Genomic DNA, 22,769 nt, shown 5'->3' with positions numbered 1-22,769 from the left:
GAATCAATGTATCCAAAAGCCTAATTAGACAGCTGTATCCATAAAATACATTTCTCTTCCCCTCCCTCACCACCCTCCAATGCTATGTGATTCAGGAGTAAACTACAGAGTGAGAACTGAATACTAATTAGAGTGTGATTTGGAGTCCCTGTTTAAATTTTAATACAACAAAAATTAGTTTTCCAACATGTCATCTTTTTCAGTGTTTACAAACTATCAATCAATATTGCAAATATCACTATAAATCTTTTAAATATAATGAATAAAACATCTCTGATACTAGACGTGTCAGGGTTGGTTATAGTGAGACATGCTTGTGTTACCTTTTTAACTGAGGACCTCCCTTGAAACCTTTGGCCTAGAATACAATCAGCATTGGGATATACAGCACACAAAAGAAATTCCCATCCTACCAAAAGGGCTTTTTTGTACAAATTGTAATATTATACATATAAATGCAGCTTGATTTTAATCTTACAGTGTAGTGCTTTAAAAATTGTTCGTTTGTGTTTGTGTGTGTATATGTGTGTGCACATGCATATTGAGTGACCTAAAATTCTCAACAGGATGTAGACAATGTATAAAGTATTGCTGCTGGATTGGGTGAGTGTTGTCACAGACAAGATCACGGGTTTTTATTTTTTTAAAAAAAACAACATCTATTTTCACACAATGTTTAATTATTTTTTGATGATACACAAAACATTTCAGAAGAGAAGAACAAGATTCCTGTTTAAATCTAGAGTTGTTTTCCTAACTTTGCAAATGGAATGCATTTTTTAAAAAAACTTATCTTTCTCCAGAGCATAGTTAATTATGTTTTTATAAGCTGAAGGGCCCAAGAAAGCTTCAAAAACATACTGCACATTTTCCTGAAACGAAATTGTTTGTATGCATGTTGCATCTGTACAGATCATAAGGGAAGACCTGAAAGATTATATCAATCCACATCTGTATCTGTTTATGTGAAGATAGTATTGGCTTGTTTTCTAAGGGGAAATATGAAAATGGCAATGACAGGAAGTTGCCCCACTTAGAAGTATAAGAGGAGAAATGGATATGCCATATATGAAGAATATGTCATATAAAAAAGAGGAGAGAACAAATACAGTAATTAAAACATATAAGCTCAATTCTAGCATGCGGATGGAATCTGCAGTATTCACACAGTATTGCCAGTATTGCCACAGTATATGACAAATCACAGAGGTGTCAACAGTATCCAAATTATTTCTTCCCATATAATATATAATTTTAATATATATAATCTCATATAATATGTCTGGAGTTTTGCAAACACATTTCCCTACAGTTATTTCCTCTATATTTTTATACTTTAAATCACTTGCCACACAAGGCTGGTAATTCTTCTTAATTAATTATTATTTTCCTTTTCCCAATATCTAATTGATTGTTTTGCCTAGAAGTTTTATTTTGTCATCTGTGGGAAGATGCACCACTCTTTGGCTCCTTCCAACCAAAAGATACCTACATGGATTTCCTTTTTAGATATGCAATATCAGCTCGTTGAACTGTTCTGAGTATTAACTATTCTAAGTATTAATTGGCTATCATAAAGGTTATTGTATTTGGGCCATGTCATGAGAGCTGACTCGAAAAGTCAATCATGCTGGGGGGGATCAGCAGAAAATGGAGAAGGGGCTGCCCTAGTATCTGTTGGCTGAATGTCGATGATATTGCGATGATTAGCAGATCTGAAGGAGGCGGTGCAAATCAGAGGGGCATGAAGAGTGCTGATATATAGTGGCCGAGAGTCAGACATAATTGAATGTCTGACAACGACGTATTAAATGGACTTCTACAGACTTGTCCCATGTAAATGTTTCACTAAGACTTATCCAGGAAGCATTTTGTAGATAAGACATTCACACTCCTGACTTAAATTCTTTGTTAGGGAACTCTATTAAAAAGGCCAACGTAAAAATCCAAATAGTCACTTGAAGGCAAATATTATTAAGTTCAGCTTTTGAATGAGTTGTGTAAATGAGATGCATAGGCCTGGTGGATGACCAGGATAAAGGACTTTAACTTATTTATTATTTATTTGCAAAATGTTATGACACTGCAAACCAGGATTCCACATATAAATCATTCAATATGAAATGCCACAATTATTAAGACATTATGTAGAAATTACCATTAAAATTTCTAAAAGAATCTAACACTGGAGGTAAGAACAAGAGTACTCCCAAGCACAGGTAAGCTATATGTTATATAGAACATTATTACATCACAAATAGTAATGGGGTGAGGGCATCTTAATCTGGGAGATATAAGATGTTTTATAACATAGGGTTAGCCACTGCTTTCAAACTCTACCCTCTCCCCCCTCAGGAGAATTTCAGCATACCTGCTCAGCATACATGCACACAGGGCAGGGAGATTCCAGTTAGTAAGGACTCATGCCATAAAGGGCTTTATAAAGCATTTTTAATTTTACACAGAAAGTCATTGGTTGCCCACAGTGTAAGTGTTGCCCACAGTTTAAGTGTTGTCCACAGTATAAAATAAGCTGTCACCCTTTAGCAATTGGACCACAACCTTTGGAATCAACTGTGGTTTCCAATTAGGCTTCAAGGACAGCCTAAATAGAATATATTGCAGTGGTCAAATATGACTCAATGAAGGGTATCATTAACTATGCAAGGGTATGTTGCTTTAAAGAAAGTTGCAACTGGCATACCATCTGGCTGTCCTGACTCATGACCTCCACATAAGGTTACTAGTTCTTATGTACTTTTTAAAGTACATAAGAACGTGAATGTTTTTCTCAGCATGACATATGTTGCAACTGGAATTCTTGTCTGGGAATGGCAGTTGCAATATATCTAAGCATCAGAAAGCAGATGGTGTGTAGAGGTTCTCTTTTCCAGGGCTTTAGCTTCCATCACATAGTTTGGAGAAGGTAGTTCCTTTGTCTTGTCTTGTCTAGTGCAGTAGGTCTTATTTTACCTTCATTTATTTTTTGTTGTTTCTGCATATGGTGCTACTTGAGATAACAGCCATAAATTAGGAAGGCAATATTATATACTGTGTATTGAGTACATATTGTGGATAGGCTTAAACAAGCAGAAGTCAGATTAAGATAATGACTAGAAATAGAATGATGATATAGCATATTGTGCAAAAATTCACGTTTTCTTGAGATATCACACTCACATCTATAGGTAGTATCTGATTTGCCAGCTGTGTCCCTTTGAAAACATCAGAATTTTACATGATAAATGTATTACTTAAATGGTTCTATGTTGGGTAGGGGGGGGTTTCTCCACTAACATTTGTAGTAGAAAAAATCATTAACAATTTTAATGGTACTATGGTTTCCATTGTTTTCCAGTATGGGCCTTTTCACTTTTATTTTATTAAATATAATACTCTAAATGTCATGAGTGTAAAAGGGAAAAGCTCTTTAGCACTGCTGCATTATTAAATATTGCAATTATTACAGAACATTTCACACTTATTTGTATTCATTTTGCTGTCCTTTAGTGGCCAAAATGATTTTTGGATGATTTAATTGTATTTTGATGGCGTTCTTGCCATTGTTTCCTATAGAAACAATACAAAACAATACTAATATGAATGGGAGTTGATTGCCAGAGGTGACTCACAGAAACATACAACTTTATGAAGAATTTGGGGGCTAGGGGCAAGTAACTGAAGCACTTTCACATAATTAATGCCAAATATGCAACTTCGATGAGAAAGTACACTTTAGAGCCACCTAGAGGACTTCAAGTTTATTTGATTCTATATTTCTGAGTCTGAACCATCAAAATTCACATTACAGGAACAACAGTGAAAGACTATGAATCAGTACTAATAGGTCCTTGTAATCTATATAAGTTGACATTAAATGTGTGGCTTTATTAAGCTGTGGAAAGGCAACAGCCAAAAAACATTATTTCTGTCAGGATAGATCAAAGACAGAATAGGTCTCATTTCAAATATCCAGAATATTAAAAACAAAATTAAGAATAATTTTGAATACATTGGAATACTATGAAGCACATCCGGAAAAACAAATGGTGCTGATATTTCTAGATGCACAGAAAGCATTTGACAATTTAAACTGGCAATTCATGATACTGCAACTAAAATACATGGAATTAAATTCCATCAAGGCAATATACACCAAACAGACTGCTAAAGTGTTTGTGAATGGGGACATAACAGAGAATATTAATATTAAAAGAGGCACAAGACAAGGATGTCCATTGTCCCCCTTATTATTTATTCTGACTCTGGAAGTATTAAATAGAAACATCCGCCTAGATATAGAAATAAAAGGCATGGAGATTAAAAAAAAAAGAAAAATACAAACTACAAGCTTTTGCAGACGATTTGGTTTTCATCATAGAGGAACTGCAAGAAACGGGAGCCAAACTAATAAAGAAAATAGAAGACTATGGTGACATTGCATGATTGAAAATAAATAAAGAGAAAACTAAAATCCTAGATAAGAATCTTACAAAGGAACAGAAAAAAGACTTAATGAAGAAGATAGACATTCAGATAGTAAAAAAAGTAAAATATTTGGGAATACATCTATCAGTGAGAGGTGTAAACATAAAAGAAGACAATTACTTAAAATTAACACAGCAAATTAAATTGGATCTGGAAAAGTGGAAAAACACACAGTTATCACTGTTAGGAAGAATAGCCACCATCAAAATGAATATCCAACCGAGACTGTTGTACCTGTTCCAAACAATCCCAATAAAGCTAGAATGGAAATATTTCGAGGAATTAAATAGAATGGTAACCAAATTTATATGGCAAGGCAGAAAGTAAGAATTAGGTTGAAGTTAATGTAAGACTCTACCAATAGAGGAGGTTTTGGTTTGCCAAATTGGGAATTATACTATATATATAATATATCAAGTAGCTGCCCTTACCTGGCTAAAAGCATGGATAACTCTGAGACATAGAAAATTACTTCTATTGGAAGGACATGATTTAAAATTGGGGTGCCTTTATATGGTATGAGAAATACAAAGCACATAAATACTTTCAGGGACACTACATTAGAAATGCCCTACTCTCAGTATGGGCAAAAATCAAGAAAAAATACTATTTGAAAATACCAGTCTGGCTCTCCACGATAGAAGCACTAACATACCCAAATGTGAGGGATATGGGAAAAATTGTAAGATACAAAGATATTTTAAATGAGAAGGGGGAATTGAAAAACAATCAGGAATTGAATAGCCGGGGATAAATTTAGCATGGTAGCTGCATGTACAGATACAATCTAGATATTATCAAAATGTTAAAACATATGGTTTTTATAAAGAACCAACAATTGAATCAAATCTTAATAGGACCTGAGGAAAAACTGATTTAAAAATTCTATAATTACTTATTGACTATTAAAGAATGGAAGAGGAGCAAGTAAAATAAACTACGATAGCATGGGCTAAACATTTTGGGTATTCTATAGAATTGGACAAATGGCAAACGTTGTGGGACAGAAACTATAAATTGACAACTGCATATAGAGAAAACTTTTACAAAATGTTTTATAGATGGCACTTCCCCCCAGCAAGATTAGCTAGAATGTTTAAGAATATGTCTGCCAAGTGTTGGAAGTGCAACCAAATCCCGGGCTCATATTACCACATGTGGTGGACATGTCTGAAAGCAAAAAAATACTGGTCCAAAATACATACCTGACTAGAAAAAATGATAAAGGAACATTTAGATTTAAAACTGGAAACATTTCTGTTGGACATCACACCAGATAAATACAGTCAAAGAAATGCATACTTAATAATACCCTGTTTTCCCCAAAATAAGACATCCCCTGATAATAAGGCCAAATTAAGTTTTTGAATGCATGGCAATTGGGCCAGGGTTCAAAAAAATATAAGACAGGGTCCTATTTTCGGGGAAACATGGTACATGTGTTAACAGTGGCCAGAATCGTGTTTGCACAACGTTGGAAGATCCCCAAAGAAAAAGAGATAATAACAAATTATTCTAAACAAATTTAGAATGTGCAGAAATGAATAAACTAACATTTGAAATTAAAGAAAAGGAAGACACTGAATATTTTGAGATATGGGATCTGTTCTATCGATGGTTAAATACAAGAAACAGGAGTTAGAGCTTCAAAAATTACAAGAGAAAGATTAATTTTATTATTAGGGTTGTTTACTGTAACATTAATTTTGATTAATTTTGATTAGTATTAACAATATGTATTAATATTAGGGAAAAATACTGTTATAAGATTACTATTAGAGAATACTATTATTATTACTATGGTGAATATTACTCAAAAGAATTGTAATCAGACAACACACTGTTTATATGGATTTTGAACATGTTGCTGTTTTATTTATATTAATAAAAATAAATTAAAAAATTTAAAAATAAATATCCAAAATATATGCAACTCTATAGGAAATTTAAGTCAAGAGTTTGCCTTAAATTATATATTTGCAGACATTGTAATCAATAGCTTACATAGTGAAAATAAAGTCTTAGTTTTTTATAAGCGCTCGGATCCCACAAGCTATTCATCAATGTGTTTGTGTGTATGAGGGAAAGAGAGAGAGAGAAAGAGGGAGAGAGGAAGAAAGGAAGGAAGTTCAGGTTAGCAAATAGAAAGCAGATATTTTGAACCTCATATCCCAACAGTCTAAACCAGAGTAGTCAATAGTAAGGTTATGGGATTTCAAATTCTAGAAAATTTGGAACCAATTTTCATATCCCAGTTCTATTATTCCATCAGTAGGATTTTTAACTCATAAGAACAATGATATATCATATTTAAAGTAACATAATGTTACATATATATTATCTCCCTGTGTTTTAAATAATTTTCAATTAATAATTTGTAGAATCCATATTATAGTGGTGGATTAATTATTATAGGCTTTTCATATATTGAAATATGTATTGAATGTTGAGAGAATTCTGAAAGCACGCGTAACTTTTGTAATTCAGCTAAAGTACAGCTGTTTTCTTACTGGAATTTTATTATTATGCTTATTACTCTTAAATTGTTGATTCATTGGCTCTTTTAGCATAATAATCAATTAGAAAGACATGAACCACTCTCTTTTCTACTGTTTTCTAATGTATCCTCAGCACTTCGAGATGCCAGCAAACAGTCTATTAATAGTGATTGGAAGATAGAACATTCTGGAACATTCAACATTGCTGGTACCACTGTCCATTATGTTAGGAGAGGTCTGTGGGAAAAAATTTCTGCCAAAGGTCCAACAACATCACCTTTACATTTATTGGTATAGTAGCATAGATCATTTATTTAAATGTATTCTAAGCTATGAGGTGAAATGTTTATGTCTAAATATATGTATTGTTTTGCAAGCAGTATGGTAACCAACTTAGAATAACATAAGAACACAAAACTAGTTATGCCAGATCAGACAACAGACTCATTTAGTCTAACACATTATTGGTTCATATCAAGAAAGTGGCTAGCTATTTCCGAATGAGAATCTGCAACATAATATGACCCCATTAGTAAATCATATCAGAAGGCCTACATTCTTCATGACTGGAGATAGGATTTGGCATCATGATATGCATCTTCTCTATGAAAAGTATCTCCTTGATTACAAGAATGTATTCTAAAAAAATCTAGGAGAAAAGGAGATGTATGCATAATCTGAACAATATGCTAATGATCAACTTATACTTATAAATATTAAAATAGTGCATCTTTAATTTCTCCATAATCTCAAATGTGCTCAAATTCTGGAAGTGCCAATTCTGATTACTATTCAGATTGTATGGGAAAGTTCTAGTTGTGCTCAGAGCATGGATATGTGAAAGTGCAGAACATCAAATTCTTAATTCATTTCAGTGAAAAGAATCAATCTATGCAAATAAGCTTCTATAAGTAAATGCAAATCAACACACTCAGAAAGTTTTGTATTTGTACTTACATGAAGTACATTGAATAATCATGAATAGGATGATGGAGACAAAAATAAAATCTGCCTTTGATGAGTAGACTAATTGTAGACCTACATTTGCAGGTAGTCCTTGTTTTATAATCACAATTGAGCCCAAAATTTCCATTGCTAAGCAAGATAGTGGTTAAGTGAGTTTTGGCCCATTTTATGACTATACCTTCCATAGTTAAGCAAATCGCTGCAGTTTTTAAATTAATAAAATAGTTGTTAAGTGAATATGGCTTCCCCATTGACTTTGCTTGTGAGAAGGTCACAAAAGGCGATCACATGACTTCAGGACATTGCAACTATCAGAAATATAAGTCAGTTGACAAACATCTAAATTTTGATCATGTTACCACAGGGATGCTGCAACAGTTTTAAAAATGGTCGTAAGTCACTTTTTTCAGTGCCATTGTAACTTCAAACGCTCACTAAATGAATGGTTGTAAGTCAAGGATTACTGTATTTGTACCAGAATTCCTAGCCAACACAATGATTCGATGGCTAGCAGAATTCTCAGGGTATGGTGACAGATTTTTCCTTCCTTCCTTCCTTCCTTCCTTCCTTCCTTCCTTCCTTCCTTCCTTCCTTCCTTCCTTCCTTCCTTCCTTCTTTCCTTCCTTCCTTCCTTGCTTCCTCCCTCCCTCCCTCCCTCCCTCCCTCCCTCCCTCCCTTCCTTCTTTCCTATAAATGAAGTCTCTTATATTGATTAAGATCAGTCTTATTTTGCCTGCTGGAAGTTAGCATTTAGAGACCAGAATTTCTTAGCTGTTCTACATGAGATAGTTTTAACTTTGAATGCTGGGCATTTATTTTATGGAATTTCTTTATGATTTTCTGTAGACTGATGTTCCTTTTTTATCATGTCTGCTTCTTTTTTATCATATCTAGACATACAAATATTAATTACATATATGTTACAGGTCCTGCTTTTTCAAGATCAGAATTATGGGCTACATTATGAATATACTATTCCTTTAGATCCAGTTACTGAGAATCAGAGTACAAAAGTATCAGAACCTTTATTTATGTGGACCCACTCAGGTTGGGAAGACTGTAATGCTGTATGTGGAGGAGGTAATGATTATACATTTGTGGTATAGCTACATATGTATTGCTATAATACTTAAAGGTTTGATGCTGCTTCCACTATATTAATTTTGTCATTAGGGCTACTAAGTCAGGCCAATTACAGTAAAAAAGCAGAATTGTTCAAATATTTATATAAGGGGGGTAAAACACAAAGACAATTATCTTTAACATCAAAAAAGTCAAACTTGTTTTGTTTTGTCCTGGTAAACCTCAAACACAGGGGTGGGTTCTACTTACCTTTATCACCGGTTTGCAGCAGGGCCGCGCTCATGTGCTCACTTCACTATCATGAGCGCATTCTTCTGCTCAAGTGCAGAAGTGTTTTGATGACGTCGGGGTCGGTGGGCTGAGCCTCCCGCCGATTTTACTACCGGTTCTATAGAACTGGTGCGAACTGGGGGCAACCCACCACTGCTCCAACAAAATGAAAAAGGATTCCAATTGGCTCTTTAACTGTATGTTCATAAATGTTTATTCATGTAGAACATGAAATGTCTCTGTTTGATAGGACAATGAGTAAAAAAACACCCACTTCCTTCTCAGGTAATATCAGCTGATCACAGTACTTCTGTGTTGGTGTGATCACAATGCTGTAAAGTTGTCTTGCCATAATTATTTTGCTTTTTTCAGTACAGTGTAACTACTATCAATCAATTGGCAAACTACTATTTTGAGGTCTGTCAAAACATTTTAAAATTTCCATTTCAGCATTGAATGTGGTATTCTGGAATTTTTCTAGGTGTTTCTAGTATCTACAATATGAACCTTAACAATTTCTTCAATAAACTATTTTACATTGTTCCACAGACAAATATTTAGCAAAAGTGTTCATTTAGGTTTATAATTTTGACTAACATAAAACTTGCTGTTGTTCCTAACTGTTTAGAAAACTAGATTGTTTTTCATTTCTAGGTTTATTTGTTTTTTGCAGTTTTAATGTAATATTTTTAAAACTATCTTAAAAGTTATATATAAAAATATGAAATCCTCAGTAATTTATTTCATCACTTTCAGGATGGAATTTGATATTTATCCCCAAGTGAAAATAACTCTAATAAGCATTAGAGTTTTTTCCTAGTATAAACGGCTATTTTATTTATTAATATTTCAATAATGTTGAATAATTTTATTCAATGGTAAAACTTTTGTCATCAAAGCTATCTGCAAACTTTGTTTTCTTTTTACCAGGTGAAAGAAAGACAACAGTATCCTGCACAAAAATTTTGAATAAGCATATTAGTTTTGTGGATAACAAGAAATGTAAACATTTAACAAAACCTGAACCACAAATTCGAAAGTGCAATGAGCAACCATGCCATACTAGGTGAGGTTGAGACCCAAAATGAAGATTCATACAATGGACACTGAGTTGGAATGAGAGGCTGTTCCTTGGGAAGTAACTCATAGTTTTGGGATATTCTCTTTGACATTGAATGGATGATGGATGCCTTAGTCTATAGAATTAAGCAAGGAAGTGATACTTAGGAAGCGAAAATGGGGAGGGGCTACTTGCAACGTGAATTTTCAACCATAATTATCAGATCTTGACTGTTAATCTCTTCTTTCTGTAATTTTATGGAACAAAAAAAGTATTATTCCCTTTGATCAATATTATCTATCTAGATATGTATATTAGAACTTCAAGAATGATCTGATTTCTAAAAAGATGCAGTTAATCAGTTAAAGTATATATTTATAATAGCAATAATTAATAAAATAGATACATTTAAGATTTTTAAAGCAATTAGTTTCAGCTTTCAACTGTAGTTTTATCAAAAGAAAAAAATAATGTAGATTGTGAGAAATATAATTAGATTATTCAAATTATCTGCATCAGGAGAAAGAAAAAGACTAATAGTAATCAGTGACGTTAACATAATAATAATAATAATAATAATAATAATAATAATAATAATAATAATAATAATAATAATAATAATAATAATTTTATTTCTATACTGCCCTTCTCCCGAAGGACTCAGGGCGGTGTACAGCCAATTTAAAAACACAGGACACAACAATAATTAAAAATTAAAATAATTAAATAGATTTGGCCAATTTAAAACCCCAAAAATTTAAAATACCCCAATTTAAAATTATTATGTTGATAGTCCTGCCTGGCGGAACAACAGGGTCTTCAGTGCGCAGCGAAACACCCGGAGGTCGGAGATCTTACGTATTTCTGGGGGCAGTTCATTCCACAGGGCTGGGGCTTCCACAGAGAAGGCCCTCCCCCTGGGTGTCACCAGCCGACATAACTTGGCTGATGGCACCCTGAAGAGACCCTCTCTGTGGGAACGGACTGGTCGGTGGGAGGCTATTGGTGGCAGAAGACGGTCTGGGAGGTACCCGGGTCCTATGCCATGGAGCGCTTTGAAGGTGGTAACCAACACCTTGAATCGCACCCGGAAGACCACTGGGAGCCAGTGCAGCTCGCGCAGGAGGGGTGTCACTCAGGCACAACGAGTTGCACCCATAACCACCCGCGCGGCCGCATTCTGGACCAGCTGGAGCCTCCGAGTGCTCTTCAAGGGGAGCCCCATGTAGAGAGCATTACAATAGTCCAGCCGGGAGGTGACAAGGGCATGAGTGACCGTGCGCAAGGCGTCCCGGTCCAGAAAGGGCTGCAACTGGCAGATCAGGCGAACCTGATAAAAGGCCCCCCTGGCCACGGCCATCATATGCTCTTCTAAAGACAGCCGTGCATCCAGGAGGACACCCAGATTGCGAGCCCTCTCCGTGGGGGGCAAAGATTCACCCCCAATAGTCAGCGATGGCACCTGCTGACTATATCGGGACGCCGGCAGCCACAGCCACTCGGTCTTGGATGGGTTGAGTCTGAGCCTGTTCCTCCCCATCCAGACCCGCACGGCCTCCAGGCAGTGAGACATCACATCAAGGACATCGTTGGGGTGGTCTGGGGTGGAGATGTACAGCTGAGTATCATCAGCGTACAGATGACACTTCACCCCAAAACCACGGATGATCTCACCCAGCGGCTTCACATAAATGTTGAACAGAAGAGGCGAGAGGACTGACCCTTGTGGCACTCCCCATGCGAGACGCCTCGAGGTCGACCTCTGCCCCCCTGCCAACACGAACTGCGAGCGGTCGGAGAGGAAGGAGGAGAACCACCACAGAACGGTGCCCCTTTTCCTAACCCTCTCAACCGCTGCAGCATGATACCATGGTCGATGGTATCAAAAGCCGCTGAGAGATCTAATAGGACTAGGACAGAGGAACAACCCCTGTCCCGAGCCCTCCAGAGATCATCCACCAATGCGACCAATGCCGTTTCTGTGCTGTGCCCCTGCCTGAAGCCCGACTGGTACGGGTCTAGATAGATGATATTAAATTGGAGTCATTACTAGAGATAATGCTTGCATGTTTATAATGGATAGCATTGTAGATTTTGGAAAAGTTAACAAATAAATAATTAAACAGAATGCTAGGAATGGTGCTAAGTTAAGATAATAGAAGTAGAAACCTGTATTCCATATATCAAATCAAATAGCAGATAAAAGTATTTTTAGGTGCACGAACAGGCAAGGAGAAGATTAAATATCATATTCTTGTCTTCTTGTCCTATTTCTCCCATAATTTTTATTTGATACCAGAATTTCACTTCTTCCATTGTAGAACATACTTGCTTCTTTCCACTGATACAAACAGTGCTAAATTTAAGAAAGTCTGTGTAAAAACAACTAACATTACTTTAGCTTCCTTTCTTATTCCATGTATACGTAAGATTTTAATATAAAAATAGAACCTACCTGGATAAGATATTTCTATTTCACTTTTTTTTAATGAAGATAGCCAGAGACATTGATCATATTAAAGTGGGAGATTTTAACTCTACTTCCAGCCATCTTCCTGAAAAATTCTCACTTTTGAAGTTGGCAGTTCCATCCATAGACATCTCCATTGGCACTAATAGATTATTTCCTAATAACGAAAATATCAGCTTCAAAGAAAAGATTTCAGGAGGAGGGGAAAAAAAGACTAAATTTTAAATTTTCTCCTGATAATATTTGCATTTTTAAAGTATTGCTTAAATACAGACATGCATCCTTTCATGACACATATAATTGTTTAAACTACTGACACTCTCACAGATTTCATTAATGTTTCAAGATAGGTGGTGTGGGATTTTTTAGACTTAAAGTGCAATTTTAAAATAATGAAAATAAATCATTTCTACAACATGCAAAATATCACTATGCTTTGGCTTAAGTTTGACAGAAACATTATTGTATAAAACATTCAGCACCAAGTAACCATACGAAGAAGACTGTCATTTTACCTGTTAAAGGACTGCTATGTTAGTGGTGCTCAACAAGTGTTTACAAAAATTGAATAACCAAATTCAATTAGAACGTATTTTAAAATCAGGCAGAACGAGAAAATATTTTGAAGATTATTTTGGCGTGCAAAATCTAGCAAAATGCCCATTCGTGATCCCACCCACCCCTTTCCTTTAGGTGGATGATGACTGAGTGGACTTCGTGCTCAAGGACATGTGGGAAAGGGACACAGAATAGGCAGGTAGCCTGTACTCAGCAACTGAGAAATGGAACCCTGATCAGAGCCCGAGAGAAAGATTGTCTTGGCCCTAAGCCCACTTCAACACAGCGCTGTGAAGGCCAGGACTGCATGACAGTGTGGGAAGCTGGCGTGTGGTCAGAGGTGCAGTATAAGCATGGATTGTTTATTTACTTACAGTATCTCTAAGCTATCGTTCATCCAATTTATTATAAGACAGCTGTCATGAACTTAGTAATCATTTATTTCTATTGATTCTGTTGTATTGGAATGAAACAATATTCTGTACCAAGTGAAAGTATAACAAAATGGTTTAAATGTCAGGGCAAGTTATGTGGTGATGAAAAAGATTCATTGTCAGTATCAGCTGTGATTCTTCAAAAGGGCATTTCCTACTCAGTATATTTTATTTCAGGTAAGGTCACAACTAGCATACCAGCCAAAGCTGGCAAAAGCCCACTTCACAATGTATTCTACCTGTCCTCTGAGCAAAAGTTCTGAATCCAGGAGGCGCCTCCAGCTTTTGATCTTGCTCTTTCTGATGGCACAATGCCATCGGGAATTAAGAATGGTACAATCTTGGAGACAGAAGGCTTTTGAATTAATCGATACTCTGTCTTATTTGGGTTGCATCAGATCCAGACATAGAAAGCCATCAGTCATTCCCCCAATAGGCCCAGGCTGATGATCTGCAACTGGGTTTCATCAGCCTATTGTTCTGACCTAGGCTCCCTTAACAAGCAGGAGGCAGGAATTGGTCCCGACAAAACCTCTTTTATTTACACAACTGTGAATTATGTTCATTCACAGTTAGTAAGGTTTGTCCAAACAATTTTTCAAAGGAATATTTCTCAACACACCTCGTTTGGCAAGCTGCCATGTAACTTGTTTCCAACCGTAGTACAAGGCAAAACTTGGCACAGAGTCTCTTAGAGTCACAGAACGAATGAATTGTTTCCTGCAAAAGCCCACTTCCTATTCACTCCTCTTTTATTTCCTATGGGAGGGGCCAATCACCTCCAAGGTATGGCTTTACTCCTGAGTCGATCCTGCTTTCTAAATTGTTCTTGTCTTCTGGCAGCTCTGCGCATGTGCACACTGGGAACAGGCTCCAGCTGTTCCTCTGCCTCACTGCTGTCTAACTCCCTTTCTGCCTCCAACGCAGAGCCCTCGCCTCGTCCAAGCTTTCCCCAGCCCCCAGGACTGGCCCAAGTTCCTCCCCAACCTCCTCACTGTCTGACTCTGCTGCCAGCTTTGCTGGCTGCCAGCGGGCCACAATACTATCAATCATACTATAACTAAATTTATGGATTATTTATCCCAAGGTTTTTTGTGTAAATGTTATTCAGAATAGATGTCAGGCCCAGACCAAAATGTCAGAACAATTCAGCCAAAGTCAGCTCTTTATTTGCTTATTTGGTTAATCTTTCCAGATTAAAAACTATATTGCTCTAACCCTAGCAGGTATAATCTAAGAGATTCTATGCACCACAACCTATTCTGCTCATGTAGGATTAGAATAATTGTAATGACGGTTGGGAATATTCCGAACTCCCAATCTTTGCAAGAGACTCCAAAGGATATAGTGGTCAGCTAAGAACCATGAGATATTCACTTGTTAACATATTTATTTTTTTGCTTTATTTAAGTGCCCAAAATCAGCCATTGTCTAGATCACTTACAGAAATTAAATACTAAAAACAAGATAGAAATCAGGGCTGTGTATCAGCGGTGTAATGCTGGTTTTGGGTGATAAGTGTGAAAATTATGGGAGCTGGAGTTCTAACAGGTTGGAGATGCTGCTGTAAGCACTGGATCATGTTTCTATCTTTCTACAGTGCTCTGTAAAATGTGGCAAAGGCATACGGCATCGGACCGTAAGGTGCACCAACCCTCGGAAGAAATGTGTTTTGTCCACAAGACCCAGAGAATCAGAAGATTGTGAAGATTATTCCAAGTGTTATGTCTGGAGAATGGGAGACTGGTCGAAGGTACAATATGTTTTATGAAATTGTCAGTACTAGTCTTTGCCAAATATTATGCAATGTATTTTTAGTGAAGGAGAAAGTCTGAATAATGAAAAATGAGAAAAAAACATAAGTTTATAATACTGATATATTCTAGTTTGGCCATGAAAACAATTTAAAATGTATATACTAGAGTTATGAATGTCCTTCAGAAGAGATATTTGAAAACATGGAAGAATTCTTAAATTAGCTTTTTTCAAATAGTTAAATGAACTGCGTCTTTTTCCAACCTTGTGTAGCTGCTTCAGGAACCCAACATGCGAAGCACATCTTCCAAAGGATTTGCATAGCCCTAGCATAGATTTATTTTTTATTGATTGCTGTTGATGCCCATCTGCTGTTTATCTCACCATTGTGTTTTTCAATTCCTTAGTTGCCAGCTTGTTCCTACCTTTTACCCTTAGAGTTCTGTTTGAAAACCTTGTTAGTAAAGATACAAAATGTCCTTGTGTGTGTGTGATTTCAGTTGACTGGGTCAGGACAATCGTAGAATCACAATTAAGAGTTAGAAAAGATATTGAATGGTTACTTTAAAACCACGCAAATAGGTTCCTTATCCATTAATACATTCATTTGTGTGCTTAAAAATTCAGTATGGGAAAACATTACAGGGAATAATTTTTTATGTTGCCAGACTTTGGAGAAAAATTACTAAAGAAATAAATTAATCTTTGTGTGTTCAGATGGGGGAACACAACTCTTAGAACATAATATAATATGAGTCTTACATACACAAAATATGTGGTGGAGTCATGGAGAACCTATAAAGCAGGGGTGTCAAACTCAAGGCCCACAGGCCAGATCCAGTCCATGGAGTGCTTAGATCTGGCCCCCGGGGCTGCCCTGGAAATAGAGAAGGACCGGCCCACAGTGCCTCTGCCAGCGAAAATTGAGCTTGCATCATGGCCATGCCTCCCCAGCCCCCTGAGGTCAAATAGAACCCTGATGTGGCCCTCAATGAAATCGAGTTTGACACCCCTTCTATAAAGCAATTCTAAGTGGCATGATACTAAAAACACTACTCCCTGATCTCTGTCACTGCTGACAGAAAATTTACCAGTTCCTATGACTTTAGTTGACTAGAATGACAATTACATAGCTCTTCTCTAGATCTAATTGTTAATTCTTTAAGATACAGATAGTTCCAATTGTTCAGCTACCACAATTGGGACTAGCAACTTGGTTAAGTAAATCTGTGGCTAAATGAAACCACGTCTGTGCTTATGATCTTATTTCACTGCTTTACAAACCTGTGAAGTAATAAATGTGAGGATTGATCTCAAAGTTACTTTTTCATCACTTTAAATGATCACTAAATGAGACAGTTGCTAAATGAGGATTACTTGTATGGCACAAGCATATAACTCGACCTCAAGTTCATTTCACGGTACTTTGCAAAATACAAAAAGAAAACAACCACAGTGATTTTATTGTTAAGTTCTAAAAAAATTGCAGTTGTTTTGGACACAATTGCAAAAAATTTTAAAAATTAATTTCAGCACTGCTCTTGCTACCCCTGAATATTAGAAAATGGTTTCTAGGTTCAAAGCCCACAAATAGGTTCCAAATATCCAAAAGTCATTTTGGAACAGTCTTTATATTTAGTAATAGTTTATAGCTATATAAGTACATCTGGTTGTATAATAGGCTTCAAGTCCTGGTTTGTATCCCAGGCTCTCTAAAGGCTAGCCAATATTGCTTGTATTTCATTTTACAAAGTATTCTGTGATTTTTTTAAAAAAAAAAGACTGACTGATGGTAATAATTGTATTCTGGCATAATGATCTAAGTGGAAATCATTGTATGTAATTAATGTAGACTTGTTTCCAGTCTTACAGAAAATCTTATTAATAAATGCTATTCATGTCAGTTGAGAAACAAATATAAAAGCAGCTTCTTCCATATAAAAATTAGATTTTCATTATTGCCTCATGCATTTATTTTCCTTTTGCAAAATAAGTCTTAAATTATATGTAGAATAGTATTTCTTACTTTGAAAAATGAAAAAGTTTTAGTTAAATGTCCAGGTTGTAGACTTGAAAATTTAAATACTTATCAAAAGCACCTTGTACAGAATCGGAAACATGATGATTCAGAAAGAGCATGTGGCATAGACTAGGTGAGACTGAGGATTGTTAGCTTCCTGTTGGAAGAAAGAGACAGTGTTAACAATTCATATGTATTATGCATTCATGTAATGTAGAAAAATCCTTCTCCCTAGTGAATAATAACAGTTGAATATCCTGCTTAGTAAATTTCAGAAGCCTGAACAAACTAAATGTGCTCTTAAAATCTCTTCTGCTGCATAAAGCAGGTTCTTTTCTTGTTTATGTTTAAAACATATCAATAATATATAACTTTTAAGGTCCTGATCTAGTTGAGGTCAGGAGATCTCTGGTGATCTCCAAGAAGACTTTATTGTTTTTCCTATATTTTCTGGGATTTGGAATAGGTGATTTGTAGTTTTTAACAAAAGCAGTCATTTGTTCTTGGAACATATTGTTCAAACCTCTGTTGTTAACAATATACAGATTTTCACTCTCAATTTCAGCTTTTTTTTTTTTTTTTAAACTCAGCAGTGATTGCAAACTATTGTAGCTGAATAAGACAGGGCTATCCTTTGGCAGGGACAGTTTTTTCCTTAATTTTTCCAGAGACCTGCTAGAAGAAGCTATGACATTACATACTGTCCTTAGTTTTTAATCTAAGCATTCTATACTTATTTCAAAATATAGTCTTTGGAAAATTGAGCAAAGACTCAAGTAACATTGGTGAACTCCAAATTGAAACATTTCATATTATCTCTGCAATGATTAGTAGTAGATGAAAACTGAAATAGGTTATATTGCTTTCTATCAGTACCTTCTTTGTGGAAGATTCATTTTTGTAATCTTTGGCAAGAATGCTCTGCTTGGAATGTTGCTTAGATAGGTTTTTAAAACATTTAATGCTGCATGCAGAGGTGTAGAGTAAAAACTTTTATGCCTTTACTAGGTCTTTTTCCAGGCCAGACAGGGTAACCCTGGTTGGAACCATTTTCCAGCCCAGATAAGGTAACCTTGTCTATATAATTTTAATTTGCTAATTAAGAGCAGTTAAAAGCAGTTCACATTATGAGGTACATAGTTTTTACACGTATTCTGATGACAAACTGAATTTGAAATAATTTAATCACACCATGATACCTCCTTTAAATGTACTTTAAAGAAATGTATGTTTAGGTACAAGGTATGTTTACACATTATAAAAATGTTCTTCTTTATACCAAATTCTTGGCAACTATTCTTGCAATTGACACCAACTTAAAAGGTTTGATATTTACCAGAGAACAGAAAATTGATGAAAAGCCACACAGAAGTCTCCTGAGGATTCTGTATATACAATAAACCTGCAGATTGCCACTACATTACATGGACTAGAATGACTGACAACAGTTCTACAGTTCTTCATAAAAGAATTGAATTTAGTCTGTTTGTGTAATTGATGATTTTATATCTGCATCATATGGTATTATGATTGTACTGTATTGTTAATGCTGTAATCTCTAAATTCATACTGGATTTAATAAGGTTTTGTTCCATTAAATCTTGCTTTCCCAACCTAAAAGTTTTCCTCTGTAAATCTTTAGGGAATCCCACTTGCTGATCAGTCCTTCTTCCTTAATAGTGAGCTTTTAGAATATGAAGGTTTTGGCAGTGAAAAAATTATTTTGATACTGAAGTGACTTGCAACTAAATGAATAATGCCAACTGCAATACTGTGGGTCCTCTCCCAGAATTTGTACTTCTGTCACCAAAGAAAAAAGTGAATTGATATGCCATTTTTTATGTACACCTTTGCATAAAATTATGTTTGGGGAAATATATCTATGACTTCCAAAGTGATAAAATAGGATCATTCCTTTCTTGAATTGTTAAACCACAACTTCAATTTAGGTGTTCAACGTTCCACTTTATACTTACTTATTCCATACATGATGGAATAGCAACCAAGATACTATGCCAAACATAATAGAGATCATGTTGTTTTTCTGATTGTTTTAAAACTGTTCTTAAGAATTTAATTGCTATTTCTTAATACCCAGGTTGAGGTAGATTTATATTTGGGGCAAAAAAAAGCATTTTTGTTTATGTATGTGTTTCTTATATTCTTTGAAGTGTTCTATCACCTGTGGAAAAGGAATGCAATCACGAGTCATCCAGTGCATGCACAAGATCACTGGAAGGCATGGCAGTGAATGTTTCTCCTCTGAAAAACCTGCAGCCTACAGACCTTGCCACCTGCAGCCCTGTAATGAAAAAATTAATGTGAACACAATTACATCACCTAGATTGGGTAAGTGACTACATGTGTCATATGAAGATAACTATTCTGGTCTTGTCTGCCATTTTCAAGTTATGTTTATCTGGCTACTAAGATCAAAATTCTAAATTCTTTATACTTCAATTGTGAAAGCAACATTAAGTCTATGTTCAGGCTAACCCATCTGACTATATTGATCTACAATATAGTTTCTCTGTCATAAATGTACTATATGGGAACTATTTGAGAATTATAAATGTGCCATATACTGAATCATTCTTATAACAGTCTAGAACCCAGTCTAGTAGGGTTAGGTGATAGGTATTTTTTGATTCAGAAGCAAAATCCACATACAGTAAGTATGAGTGCCCAAGGCTTATTTCAAGGCAGTATGAGAAAGCAACATAAGAGCATAAGACAGCAATAAAATGAATACTAATATAACAGGAATATAACAGGAGAATATCCCAAAGTTAAGGAATACTTATTTATACCAGGTGGCATCACAAGTTTTTTAATTGGAAATAAGAACTATCTGTTTTACTCTATACATATGCCTCATGCAAAAGACAAGACAAAAGAGAGTATAACCTTTTACTGATTAACATAAATCCTTGCTTAATTTTGGATTACGAACTCAACAGTTACATGGAAATGTAATTTCTGTGTATTATGCACTTAAGGGAAAGAGATATATACCACTGTCCAATTCTTCTTTGCCAATCTTACGGTGAAACCACTATTATTACAGTTCCTTAGATGGTGGATAATATACAAAAATTCTAGAAGAGAATTCTCAAGAATGGACATCTGTTTTTTGCAGCAAATATCTAGAAGCTAGTCTAGATGTTGTTAAGTGGTACTGAACCCTAATAATTTGCTTAGAAATTTAGCCTTTGTTTCTACATTGAAAACTTTTTATATTTTAGTTGTATTTCATTCTTAGTTTGTTGTTTCATAACATGTTATCGAAAACATTTAAAAACTTTAAATATGTGGCATATTCTTGTCTAGCTTGTAGGAGCTATGTTCTTTGCATTTGACAGATCTATTGGTGAGTTGCATGCTATGAAACAATGCAATAATTTCCTACCACAATTCTGAGACCAGATATTCTTGGAAAATAAAAAATAGCTACAGCCCAATGGTGTGTTTAGAACTGTGCCCACCTTCCCAGAAAAAACAAGACTAACAACTAAGGGAGCTAAAACATCAGAGAGCAGGATGTTATGGACACATCCTTATCTATTTTATTTAATTGATTTTATTGATCTTAATGTGTTTTTGTAATTAGACTTGCTTATCATGACAGCTATTTTCTGAAAATGCCCATAATATTATCTTAAAATTTCAAATGTGCAAACCAACCAAAAAGGTTGAATATGCTTATGTCATATGCAGCCATAGTGATGTCTGTGTTTTTGTTTTATTTCACAGCTGCCTTAACATTCAAGTGTCTTGGAGACCAATGGACTGTATATTGTAGAGTGATACGAGAAAAGAATCTGTGTCAGGACATGAGATGGTATCAACGTTGCTGTGAAACATGCAGGGACTTTTATGCACAGAAAATGCAGCAGAGGAGTTGACCCGTAGCAGGCAGGCTCGTGGGCTCTCGGCTTTTCACAATCACATTATTTATAAATTCACACACACTTCTTCAGACCAAATATATCAGATTACATATAATTTAATCAAAGTAATTTATTTTTGCCCGCGAAGACATTTTTTTGAAAAAGAAAGGTTAAATAGCTTTTGTTTGGGTTTTATGATCAGAGTTTCCATAATTAAATTTTATATGAATTATTTTGGATACATTTATGAAACTTTTTCTAAAAATACTATTTTAAATGTTTATATTCAATAAAGTAAGCAACTATTTTGGCATCCTTGCTATTCAAAAGAGAAATAAGTAGGGCAGTACTACAAATAGATTAGTTTGCTAGTCTTGTTCACTTGAAGTCAAAGATACTTAAGCCTACTAAATTGCTTACTGAATTGGATAATAAACTATCATACTACCCTGAATTTATTTTCTATTTAGATGAATAGTTTTTCTGTACTGTATATGGAAATGAAGTCATCTTTATTTTTATTTTGTTTATATTTTGGTGCTCAGAGTCAGATTGACTCCAGAAATTTTGCAACAGGTTTTGAAACTCCATTCATACTTTATAAAGGACCGTATATAACATGATTTGTTCTTGGAAATGTATTTATGTAGCAAATGTAACACTTGACTCAGCACATCCATGAATATAGTCAGTTTCCTAGGCTACATTTTTAATCTTTGTTCCACCAAAATAATCTCAAGAGTCAATTCAATTCAAGTTGTGGGTAATTTTCATCAACCCTCTGTATCATTTTATATATTTTCTGTTTGAATGCACTCTGGAGATTGTTGGAACACCTTAAGTTGGTAAGAGCTCTGTGTGCCCTTAGAAATATTCTATAGGAAATTATCTACTGTAATTTATAAATTTTTATATCAAAATCAGACAAACATGGCAAGTAGGCATTTTAATCATGTGAACATATACTTGAACACAAGTATTGAAGCAGTTAAACACTGTAAAGATTTACACTGAATCTCTGTTGCACTCCTTTATGTAATGTAGAAAAACACCTTTCTAAACCTTGGAACATCTTTTGAAAGAAGTCTGTGCTATTTTAACATGTCATTTGCTTTTAAGTATACCAAGCAAAAGGCCGGTGGCTAACCTGCAGTGTTCACATGTAATTTCTTGGAAATTTCGTTTACTAATGGAAGAAACCTAATGCTTAAGATGAATTGGGCTACATTTTCAGGTTTAAAAAAACTTAGAACATACTTCTGCAATAAATTGTTTCA

General features: G+C 35.2%; 1 protein-coding gene across 1 annotated transcript in view; it reads left to right on the top strand.

The window, feature by feature from the left end:
- Nucleotides 1–21,689, top strand: part of ADAMTS19 (ADAM metallopeptidase with thrombospondin type 1 motif 19) — a 94,247-nt gene extending 72,558 nt beyond the window's left edge. Inside the window, exons 17-23 of the mRNA XM_070935679.1 lie at nt 7,120–7,277; nt 8,879–9,032; nt 10,236–10,371; nt 13,529–13,733; nt 15,428–15,580; nt 19,774–19,951; nt 21,356–21,689. Of these exons, the coding sequence (XP_070791780.1) occupies nt 7,120–7,277; nt 8,879–9,032; nt 10,236–10,371; nt 13,529–13,733; nt 15,428–15,580; nt 19,774–19,951; nt 21,356–21,507 (1,136 nt within the window). The 3' untranslated portion in view covers nt 21,508–21,689. The remainder of the gene's footprint in view (nt 1–7,119; nt 7,278–8,878; nt 9,033–10,235; nt 10,372–13,528; nt 13,734–15,427; nt 15,581–19,773; nt 19,952–21,355) is intronic.
- Nucleotides 21,690–22,769: the final 1,080 nt, after the last annotated feature.

The sequence above is a fragment of the Pituophis catenifer genome, unplaced genomic scaffold (assembly GCF_029215685.1).
Source record: "Pituophis catenifer annectens isolate HBS135680 unplaced genomic scaffold, rPitCat1.0.hap2 SCAF_2, whole genome shotgun sequence".
Taxonomy (NCBI): Eukaryota; Metazoa; Chordata; class Lepidosauria; order Squamata; family Colubridae; genus Pituophis; species Pituophis catenifer.
This window is presented reverse-complemented; position numbering and strand designations above follow the sequence as displayed.